Source organism: Protopterus annectens, chromosome 9.part0 (assembly GCF_019279795.1).
Source record: "Protopterus annectens isolate FY-2018-M chromosome 9.part0, PAN1.0, whole genome shotgun sequence".
Lineage (NCBI taxonomy): Eukaryota > Metazoa > Chordata > Ceratodontiformes > Protopteridae > Protopterus > Protopterus annectens.
Genome location: NC_056743.1, coordinates 1906358723 through 1906371058, shown reverse-complemented (window position 1 = coordinate 1906371058; position 12336 = coordinate 1906358723). Strand labels below are relative to the sequence as shown.

Below are 12336 nucleotides of genomic sequence, written 5' to 3'. Positions count from 1 at the left end.
TTTATTTATTTAAATAAAAATAAAATTAGATGCCAACAATTAGAACTGAAATATGCTTATGTATTCTGTAGTTGTATTTGATTTCTGTTTGGATAATTTGTACTGAATCTCCACATTAACCTAAGTTTATGTAAGATGATATATATACTACATTCATGTTATGTCTTGTTTTAAATTTAAGTCACATATTACTGTAAAGTGAATTATACCACACTGACTGAAAAAGGTCAACAGACCAGCCCACCTACCTGTTCCCCAAATAGGAATGAATAAATAAATATACTAACATTTGAAGTAAAGCAACAAGTTTAATGACACATAAAAGGGCAGACAGCACAGCAAGAAGGATGTTAATAGCTTAATCTCTCATCATAAACACACTAGCCACTGGTAAACCAGACTCTATGCATTATGGGATACATGGCTTCTTAAAGTTACAGTACTATAACACATACACACTGTATATAAGGGTGCAAACAAGCATACATTTCTTATCACAATGGTAAAGATAATTCCACTTAAACAGAAGAAGTAAATATATGCTCTGAAGTATAACATGGATTCAAGTAAAATAATGTCCTTAATGGTTTTCTGCCATTTTTGTTGCATAAAAGGAGCATACTGTATCAATTAATTACAGCAGGATACAGTTCCATTTTATATCCTACAAAGGAGTTCTCATAGACTAACTGAATATATCCTGGTACAGATGATGCCAATAAGCTGATCATTATAGTTTGCTTGTTTATTAGATAAGACTGTAGCAACAATACATGGGTACGTTTTAAAATGTCAGTGATGAAAATCAGTTGTAAAAACACAATTAATATTTAACACAGGCAATTTTAGCCAGGACGTAATAGCAGGAAGTAGCTTTTTACACAACGAAGTATCAGTATCCAGAAAGAAGTACTGGTAACCCTACAAGCAGTATTCAGTTTAACAGGATCCCATCTTATATTTCCACAAGCTGGCTTTAAGCCAATTCGTATGCAGAAAGAGAAGGATTATCAGAATCAGAATATATTTGATTTATTTATTTGACATTTGTTAACCAGGTTAGTCCAGCTGGGCAGCGGAACCCTTTTTCAGAGGAGACCCAAGGAGAAAATCTCCACAGACAAACAAATACAAAACCAAAACATCGTACAATATTAACATACAAGTGTATATACACACTAGAAGCAGAATACAGCTTATAACTGAACGTGTTAAAATACAAGAGTAATACTGAGGGTTTAAACAACCATGCTACATATTAAGTATATAAAATATAGTATAAAAAGTTAAATTCTATCTAACAATTAGCACCAGAAAGAAATTCAGTGTTGGTAGACTATCATAAAGACCTTAAATGAGTAGTTGTGGTAAAGTGTGAGAGCTGAGAGGGGGAGGGGAAGAGGACAGGGAGCAGTTTAGGTGGGAGTGGGACAAGGACAGGTCCAGGAATTAGTAGATAAGTCCTTTAGAAGTTTTTTGAAGTTAAGGAAGTTGTCTTTTGTTCTTAGAGAAAGGGGAAGTTTGTTCCAGGCATTGGCGACAGAGTGGCTGTATAAAAGTTTGCCAGTCATATTTATTGCCCAAATATGTGCACATACAAGGAATAAGACTCCAGTTTCAGTTACTCTCCAAGTATGAATTAGATAATGACATGCATGCAACTGTTAAGAACAAGACAAAAAAAAAGGAAGTATACATACGAGGTACAAAGTGCAACTCAGTGCAAGAAATACTGAAATAAACTCTGAAAGAATACAACAATATGTAAACAATACCACAGAATCCTCAGAAGGTTGGGAAAAAAAAATACCCCAGCCTAATAAGCTGAGCTGTTTATGAACTTGATGGCCTGTGGAAAAAACTGTTCTTACATCTGCTTGTTTTGGTGCGTATTAATCTGGGTTTACTTCTGTTTATTGAAAAAGCATTTTTTTGAAAAACAGAAAGCCAGACCCACTTTAGTGAAAGTGCACGAAGCACGGTACAGTGGGGAATGAGGAAATATACCCTTTTCCCCACTGTGTAATCCAATGGGGAGGTGCAGGGGGGCTTACCCCTATGGAAAAATGTGTTTTAGCATGTTTTTTTTCCCCAGTTCGGTGAACTGGTGTTTGCAAAACTGCACTTTCGTTTAAGTGTACTTTTGTTAAAGTGGGTTCAGCTTTCTCTTCTTTGAAAAAATGTTTTTTCGATGAACAGAAGTAGACCCGTATTAATCTATAACATCTGGCCAATGGTAATAGTTCAAAAAGACGGTGGCCTGGATGTGAAGGGTGGGTGATGACTTTTCCTGCCCTTTTCATGACTCTGGAAGACTACAGGTCCTGTACAGAGGGCAGACTAGCACCACTGATATTTTTGGCAGAGCTGACTATTCGATGTATCCTACGTTTGTCATGACATCCAAACCACACTGTTATGGATGAGCTGAGAACAGACTCAATGACTGCTGTACAGCAGTTCCTGTGGGAGGTTGAACTTCCTCAACTGTCGCAGAAAGTACATTCACTGTTGTGCCTTTTTTATGATGGACCCTACATTAGTCTCCCATTTCAAGTCCTGGGAGATTATAGATCCCAAAAACTTGAAGGATTCCTAAACTGATACAGCAGTATTAAATATAAAGGGGGGGGGGTAATATTGCAGTACCGCTCCTAAAGTCCACTGTCATCTCCATAGTTTTAAGAGTGTTCAGCTCCAGATTATTCTGACTACAGCAAAGAGTCCGCTGCTCAAACTCTCATCTGTATGCAGACTCATCACCATTCCTAATGAGCCCGATAACAGGTGCATCATCTGCATATTTAATAAGTTTGACATAGGGATCCTTAGAGGTGCAGTCATTAGTGTAGAGATAAAATAGCAGTCAGGAGAGCACACAGCCATTGGGGGCACCTATATTGATCATGTGATAGCTAGATGTAAATTTATAATCTAGAGAAGTAAATTTATGATACAGAGAAGTCATGCCTAGCTACTTCCAGAAGCTGTACATGGCTTGTTGGCCTACTCAGTGGGCAAAACATCCTATATTGGCAAGTTACTAGTTGACAATCACATCCACTTCCTAGCTCAGTTCTGGTACTGTCCCTAACTCATCAGTTGACACACATTGACTGTACCTGTCAGCTGGGGGAAAACCCCACCGTTCAGCTGATGTTTATGCAACTTGACTTACTGTTAAACCTACAAAAATATATTAGTTTCTTAACACTGATGTAGAATGCACTAAAACATCAGGGAGTATTAAAGACTGTGACATTTAATATCCTGCAAGTAGCCACTTGAGGAGAAGGAGAAGGCTTTAAATCAGAACTGTTACGCACAGATAGGGACAAACGGCATCCCTAAAGCTCTATAATTAACAAGTGTCGGTGATAAGTAATAGATTACAGTGGTGTGTTCCAGGATGTGACAGATTAATGAAGGGGTAAATGCTTTTTGCAGAAGGTTAATGTTGTTAAGAGTTGCCTTCAGCAAGAGAAGGAGACAGTATTCAAGCTTAGGAATGTTCCGGCAATGTGGTACAGAGTCTCAGATGGCAAGAGAGGGAATTAACCTGTATGTGATTTTTAACTGCTTCAGTACTTTGGAGACAATGAATTTACTGTGGTTGTTGACTGACAGAGTCGGCTCAAGTGAAACACCTACACATTTTAGGAAGACATGTTCAGAAGAATTGTTTTGTGGGTCACTGATACACAATGTAGGGCAGTTACAGAGCTCTTGGGCTATTCCAAATGGCATGCAACAGGTAAGAACATCCACAAGGAATAACGGCGTGGCGTCAGCAGGTAAGAACATCCACAAGGAGTAACGGCATGCAACGAGTAAGAACATCCACAAGGAGTAATGGCATGCAACGGGTAAGAGCATCCACAAGGAGTAACGGCATGCAACGGGTAAGAACATCCACAAGGAGTAATGGCACGGCGTTTTTGTCTCTTCCTTATTATTACAGAAGCACACTCAGACTCAAATTCATATTTGTTGATACGATTATCACTAAAAACTAAGCACAGCACAGTATATTACATGAAAAAGTAACATATATAAAAGCCATAAAATACATAAATAAGACAAAAACTAGTTCGTGATTAAACATGAATAAAAAGTAGAACTTATGCTTAGTTATTTTAATAAACACTGTGAAATAATTAAGTTTTAATCGCTCTTAAAAAGCTGGCCACTGATAGACAGTCCCAAATCCACTTTGATAATACATTTCACAGGCACAGCACTTGATAAACAAATGATTGTGCACCAGAAATTTCAATCCCTGCTGTAGAAACAATCAACAATTTAAGAGTGACTGACAGCTGCCATAGTGCAGAAAACAAGCAACACTATAAGGTAATCATACAGTTGTGTAGGACAAAAACACAAACACGAAAACCTTACAAAGACATGAAAATCAACAGTCATCCAATACATGCCATAGTGCGTTGTGGGTAATACAATGATAACAAGCTATGCCAATAAGTAACCATGCAGTGGGGTTCTGAACCACCTGTAGCTAGCTGATGTTACTGTCATGTAGTCCAGGTACAGGGTACTTCAGTATTCAAGACAAGAACACACTTAGACGTGGGCAATCACAGATGGAGCCAAGAAAGAATCAGTTGGTCAGTGCAAGTGATATTCTACCCATAACAGAAAAGTGACTTCATTAAGGCTGTTACCTATTCCCAGAATGCAGGCCTGTCATCAAGACTCACTCCATGATTTTGCACCTTAGACTGAAACTCTGTTCTGCAAGTACTATATAGAATTTGTCATGAGGAGGCATTTGTCTAGACTATGACAAGGCAGAAATGCTGTGTCCAAGGCATTCTGTCAAACTACCTATACACTAACGGCAATACATAAATGCTGTTTCTGAAGGATTCTCCCACACCACTCATATACCAATGACCATGCAGAAATGCTGTATCTGAGACATTCTGTCAGATTACCTACATACTAGTGGCAATGCATAAATGCTGTTTTTGAAGCATTTGCTTAGACTAGTTACATACCAGTAATAAAGAATAAATGCTGTGTTTGAGGCATTCACCCAGACTACCTGTATAACAATGACAATGTAGAACTGTGTTTGAAAGATTCGCCCAGACTACATATATGCCAATGACATTGCAGAAATGCTGTGTCTGAAGCATTCTCCCATGCTATCTACATGCCTGTAATAATTCAGAAAAGCTCTGTCCAAAGCATTCTCTCAGAAGCAGCATATTTACAGTGGACCGTAGGTGACCCAGAATGGAACCCAGCATTCTCATTAGGTCACAGGATATGGAGAAGATGGGCAATGCTTGGCATGACTTTCTGGCTCTGTTCTGGAAGCTGAAAGGTGTTAAGCAAATCATTTGAGGATGGCATTGGAGATGCCACAGTACAGCTGACATTGTCAGTCACTCAGTGGGTAGCACATTTACTTTTGGTGATGTCAAACCAGAAGGTTGTGGGTTCAATTCTCATATCAGATGATTGGCTTTTGAATACTGCAGTGCAGCATTTGTGAGGTCCTGCACTCCTGAGTGTACTGTTCTTCAGATGAGATGCTCAACTATGTCCTGTCTACTTAACTTGAAGGTAGCTCACGTGGATGTATAAGATCTCACAGCATCTATCAAAAACTTTCCTAATGCCCTGGCCAAATTTCCCCTAGTAGTATAAATACCACCTCAGGTCTTCAGTGAAAGGGTCTATGGCAATGAACCTGGTCAACACATTTTAAAATAAATCTTTCCTTCAGGACACCACAATCAAGCATCTCAAATGTTATACAGAGTTCAAGAAAAAAACAAAATGGAGTGTTGAACTTAACGGATGCCATTTCAATGCTATAGTGAGCCCAAAAACCTGTCTTAAAAGGATGCATTAGATTGGGATTCTTTATATTGATTCAAGCTTTCTCTAAACTAACATATTAATAACTTTGTCAAGTAAAGGAAAGCTTGAACTAAGCAGTAGCAAACCACAACTCTCCAGTGAGACAGGACACAAACATCCAAAGTTAAACTCTGACATTCAGAAAGATGCCCTGGCATGCTGGAAAAACAATGACATACAAACTAAGAATCTTTGTTGGTCACAAGTTCAGTGGTGTATTCCACGTGACTACCCAGAGCTTTGTGGCACAAAGTGGAGAGGTTGGCGGGGGGGGGGGCATTTTAGGCTGTCTAAGCATGAACTCTAGTAACATTAAAAATACAAGCTGGAAGTCAAAATCTGCAGCTGTGCATGGTTACTGTCTCTGATGAGGGATCAAAAATAAAACAAAATTGCATCATAAGGCCCCAGTAACAATGCTGTGAGCACTTAACGGTTATCGAATAGTTTTGTTATAATGTGTCAGTCAATAGCTGTTGGCAGAGAATTTCAGAACCAGTACCTTTAGCAAAACGAAGCTTCAAAGTGGAAGGTTTTACAACATCATCAAATGTACAAACCTTGGTTTTCTGGGCAGCTCATCTCTGCAAAAGTTTACATTTTTAAAGTTCACATTTTATTTTTAAAGATTAATGCCTAGACTAAGGGTACACAATCTGTATCGAAGAACATCCCTACCACAATTTCTGTGCTTTCTAGTCACTTAGAAAGATTACACTAAGTGTGCATGCAGTCTGCACTTTGTGGTAATCTTTATGAATCCCCCTCAAGATTTAAGGCTGTAAGAAAATCAGTAGGAAAACTAAAATTAGGAAGAAGAAGGTGTGAGTTATGCTTGTGTTCTCCGTTCACTTAGAATGGTGTACACTTAGTGTAGGCACTAATGAATCCCAGGGAATGAGTTGCTTGATTTTATTAAGTAAATAGCTGACAGCGAGCTGAACCTAGACTACACTGTACTATATGTTTTTTGTTACACTGAATCATGTATTTATCTATATTTATTATACACATAACTTGCACTGAACACTATAATTGACTGACAGCATGCAATGATTGCGAACCCCATTTTGCACTGAATGACAGGACTCAACTCCAAGCTGGTAGAAAATAACAGCGCCAGACTCCTATCCTGCACTGAGTGACCATGCTAGATGACATTGTGCATTGTATGACAGGAAACCACTGTTACCCTGCACTAAATGATAGTACCAGACTGTTAGCCAGCAACAAATGACAGATGAGGGGGCTATTATCCTATGTTAAACAACAGTACCAGATGGAAATCCTGCACAACATGACAGTACCAGAATGTTACTATGCACTAAATGACAGTACCAGACCAGACCAGACTGTTATCATGCACTAAATGATAGTACTAAGACCAGACTGTTACCATGCACTAAACAACAGTATCAGACTGTTACCATGCACTAAATGACAATAGCAGACTGTTACCATGAACTAAATGACAGTACCAAACCAGACTGTTACTGTGTACTAAATGACAGTATCAGACCATACTGTTACAGTGCACTAAATGACAGCATGAGACCATACTGTTACCGTGCACTACATGACAATAATAGACCAGACTTTTACTATGCACTAAATGACAGCACCAGACTGCTATCATGCACTAAATGACGGTATCAGGCTGTTATTGTGCAATACATGACTAATGTGTATCAGTGGCTCAACGGGTAGGACACTTGACCTTGGTGCTGGAAGACCAGAAATCTGTAGGTTCTATTCCCACCCCAGGTAACTGGATTGCTAACAACTGTAGTGTAGCATTGAGGGGTACCCCACTTCTGAGTGTGCTGCTCTTCAATTGAGATGTTTATTGTGGTGGGAGGTTGGCCTAATGATTAAGGTGTTTATCTTACAGACACAAGGTACAGGGTTTGATTCTTCCATAGGGTAATTGGCTAAGCTTAAAATGGCCCACGAGGGTAGTTAGCCTAGTAATAACCTATGAACTAAATGACAGTCCAGACCAGACTGTTACCATGCACTAAATGACAGGACCAGACTGTTACTTTGCACTACATAATAGTATCAGAATATAATCCTGCAGTAAATTACAATATCATACTATCACTCCACATTATATTACAGCGCTAGATGGCTACTTTGCACTAAATGATAGTATTAGGCTGTGAGCCTTCACTATTAAGAGTACCAAAAAGCCATTATACCAGACTGTTCCCTTGTAGGTATACATGACAGCATCAGACTGCTATAGCACACTGCATGATAGTACTACCTGTTACTTTGCACTAAATGACAGTACCAGACTATTACACTGCAATGAATGACAATGCCAGACTGTTACGCTGAAACAAGTGGCAATACCATACTGCAATCTTATACTAACTGACAATACAAGAGTGTTATTCAACAAGGAATAGCAGTAACAGATTGTTCTCTTGTACTAACGGACAGTACCAGGCTGTTACTTTGAAAGGAATTAGAGTACCTGATTCTTACTCTACAATGATTGACAGTACCAGACTGTAATTGTATACTAACTGATGGTACCAGGCTGTTACTTTACAAGGAATGACAGTACCAGACTGTAATCTTGTACTAACTGATGGTACCAAGCTGTTATTCTACAAGGAATGACAGTACCACACTGTAATCTTGTGCTAACTGATGGTACCAGGCTGTTACTCTACAAAGAATGACAGTACCAGACTGCAATGTTGTACTAACTGACAATACAAAGTTGTAACGCCGCAGTATATAACAGTACCAGAATTACAGCACAGGGCTGTTACCCAGCTCTAAATTGCAATATCAGGCTCTTAACCTATGCTGAATTTTATTTATTTAATTACTTCATTTGCAAACCAGGTAAACAGACTGAACATTTCACACTTTTCAGCAAAAACAAGCAAAGAAAACACTGTTCATAGATGTATACAGTAACTACAATATTTTAGCTATGACAAGGAGAAGGGCGCACTGAACAGTTAAACTAATGTGACCACAATATTTGTAAAAGTACAGTAGATAAAGGTACGAAGAAATTAGAGGTGGCAGATATGGAGAAGTTACGGAGGCAGGTGGGCAACAAATCAATTAGCATTATATAAGTCGAGAAGTAAAAAGATGGAAAGCAGGGTGGATTTATTGATACATGTCACGATATACATCATTTACTCATGAGCAGGCAAACGCTGATGATGTTAACTAGTGACTTACCTCAGACACTTTCTCTCAGATCAAGGGACATCACCAAAAGATAACTGAAGAAATCAGGCTTGAATTTATGTCACCATTCAAATTTTCTACCAATTTCACATTGTTTCTTATTTATTCCATGCAGCTTGCTGTATCCATCACTTCCACTTACTTTAATTTATACAGTTAGAGAAAGAGACATGAAAAGGACCACTTACTGCTATGACTGAGACTGTTACTCCAACTGCGACAAGTGTGACATCATTAACAGTCTCTTTTTCGATGTGGGGGTATTTAATGGAGTAGTCATCACAATAAAAGCCCCTCTTCACAGGCTTTACAGCACTGATTTCACACACCAAGAAAGGGACAGACGCTGGAAAAGAATTCAAGAAAATGATTAGAATCTCTAAATGGCAGATAAACTATTTGCTTGTCAAGAAAGAGTTCAGACCGGAATTACCTAGAAATAAAGAACAGTTGTGTACACTTACCATAAATGTAAATTTTTGAGTGTATTCACTGTTGCAGTCATCACATTTGGGTTATCCCTGCAGATTAGCCCTTGGCCGGTCCAAATACCAGAGGCTTAGTATTTCTGCATCGTTGCTGTCGCTTCAGGACTAACGTCAGGTCATCAGTAGTATAAAGTAAGGCAGCCAACACCATTACATCAGTTTTTCTTGCCCTAACCTATCAGGAGCCCCCAAGTAGGAGCCAGGTTATGGTGGAAGAACCCCACCAATAGGAAGTAAATACCAATATGTCCCTTGTAAGGAAAAAGAAGAAAGGTGGATGGAGGGAGGGAAACCAGGACTGCAACAGTGAATACACTCAAACATCTACATTTATGGAAAGTGTACACAACTGTACTATGTTTTTCATGTTTCACTGTTGCAGTCATCACATTTGGGTTGATTCCCAAAGCTGAGGAAAAGGGTGGAGGTTGTTGTGTTGAAAATTAGGGGCTGACTTAAGATGCCCTGCAAGACTGCAGAGGCAAACCCTGCCCTGGATTTGGAGAAGAGAGGCGGGTGGTAATGTTTGGTAAAAGTGTGAACAGATGTCCAGGTGGCAGTCTCCAGGATGTCCCTGCAGGGGACTTTTCTTAGGAAAGCTGCAGAGGTGGAGGTAGCACTGGTGGAGTGAGTCCTGACCCCCTTGGGGGAGGATTTCCATGTTGTTTGTAGTAGAAATGGATACAGTGTGCTATCCATTTGGAAATGGCTTGTTTGGAGATGGCTTTGCCTTCTGCCCCTGTAGCAAAGCTAACCAGTAATTGATAAGACTTTCTAAAGGATTTTTTCCTGTCTAGACAGAATCTGAGCTGTCTGTGCACATCTAGAGAGTGCAGAATCCTTTCCCTCTTGTTCTAGGGGATTAGTAAAAAAGATGGGCAAATGAATGGATTGGTTGAGAGCCACATTGGACATCACCTTGGGCATGAAGGATGGGTTAGTTCTGAGGGATACCCTGTCAGCATGGAAGATGATGAAGGGTTCCACAGCCATGAGCACTTGCAGCTCAGAGACTCTTCTGGCTGAAGTGATGGCCAGAAGGAATGCTGTCTTCCAGGAGAGAAATTTTAGCTCTGCAGAAGAAGCTGATTTGAAAGGGGGCAGGATGAGCTTTTCCAACACAAAGTTAAGGTCCCAAGCTGGGGTTGGTGCTCTTCTGGGTGGCATTAAGTTGCTAGCCCCTCTTAGGAACTATTTGATCAAAGGGTGTGAGAAAAAGGGGCTGCTCAGTGTGGAAATGAGCAGAAATAGCAGAGGCATGAATCTATATAGAGGAGAAAGAGAGGCCACTGTGTAGTAGGTCAGGTAAGTAATCCAGGATGAGAGGGAGGGAGGGCTGTGCCATATCGGCTCTCATAACCTGAATCCAGAATCCAGGTGCAGAACCTTTTTCATTTGTCAGCATAAGAGTGTCTAGTGCTAGGGTGCCTGGCCTCACGTATAAAATCTAGAACCTGTTTACTGAGGTTGGCAGATTGATCTGGAATTAGGGAATAAACCAAGATGCCAAATTGAGTGTCTGCAATTGGGGATGCATGAATTCCCCTTCCCTCTGGGTCAGGAGGTTTGGAATCTGAAGAAGATGCCAAGGTGGCAGTGGAGACAGGCTGCACAGCAAGGGGTACCAATGTTGGTGAGGCCAGTCTAGAGCTACAAGAATTGTCCTTGGTTTTTCCTCCTTTATTTTGTGCAGTACCCTGGGGATGAGAAGTAGTGGAGGAAAGCCATAGACCGAGAGATTGACCCAGGAGAAGGCTAGGGCATCCACTTTCCAAGCCATACAGTGATGCTCCCTAGTGTAGAATTTGCTTAGCTGATGGTTGGTGTGGGAGGCAAAGGTGTCAACCTTCGGGGTGCCCCATTTCTGAGTTATTAGGGTAAAGGTTCTTCTGTTGAGCTGCCACTCATGTGGGCCAGAAGATTTCTGCTTAATTGGTCTGTCAAGAGAGTTGAGAGAACATGGTAGGAATTGTGCTAACAGGTGCAGTTGCATGGCAGAGATTGTGTGCCAAAGGCATGGCCAGCCTGCATAGAGGGTAGGAGTGAGTCCCTCCCTGCTTGTTGATATACCACATCACAGTGGTGTTGTCTGTTTTGATCAGGAGAGCCCCTGTGGAGAGAAGGGGCTTGAAAGCTATCAAGGCATGCTGGACAGCCATCATCGCTTTTTGGTTGATGTGCAGAGGGATTTGCTGCGGGCTCCATTGGCCCTGTATGCACCTGCCATCTAGGTGTGCACCCCAAGCATAGTCTGATGCATCTGTGGTGAGGGTCTGGGTGGTGGGGGCTTGTGAGAAAGGTAGTCCCTTGTTGTGGAAGCATCAAAGAAAATCTTTTCTGAAGCAAGGAATTATAGGTATAAAAGTCTCCAAGTCTTGAGAGTGTTGACACCAAAGGCTTTTTAGGTACCATTGAAGTTCCTCATATGCAGTCTGGCATATGGAATGAGTATGCAAAGTGCCATGAACCCCAGAGCTTGCAAGGTGCCATGAACCCCAGAGCTTGCAAGGTGCCATGAACCCCAGAGCTTGCAAGGTGCCATGAACCCCAGAGCTTGCAAGGTGCCATGAACCCCAGAGCTTGCAAGGTGCCATGAACCCCAGAGCTTGCAAGGTGCCATGAACCCCAGAGCTTTCAAGGTGCCATGAACCCCAGAGCTTGCAAGATCTTCCTTGCAGACAACTGGGGTCTGGTGGATAGTTGAGAGAAGTAAGCTGTCAGGAAAATTTGTTTT

General features: G+C 40.7%; 1 protein-coding gene across 1 annotated transcript in view; it reads right to left on the bottom strand.

Moving 5' to 3' along the window:
* The window catches only part of LOC122812314 (phospholipid phosphatase 3-like), a 381015-nt gene that overhangs the window by 160266 nt on the left and 208413 nt on the right, over positions 1 to 12336 (bottom strand). Inside the window, exon 2 of the mRNA XM_044084715.1 lies at positions 9303 to 9460. Within this exon, the coding sequence (XP_043940650.1) occupies positions 9303 to 9460 (158 nt within the window). The remainder of the gene's footprint in view (positions 1 to 9302; positions 9461 to 12336) is intronic.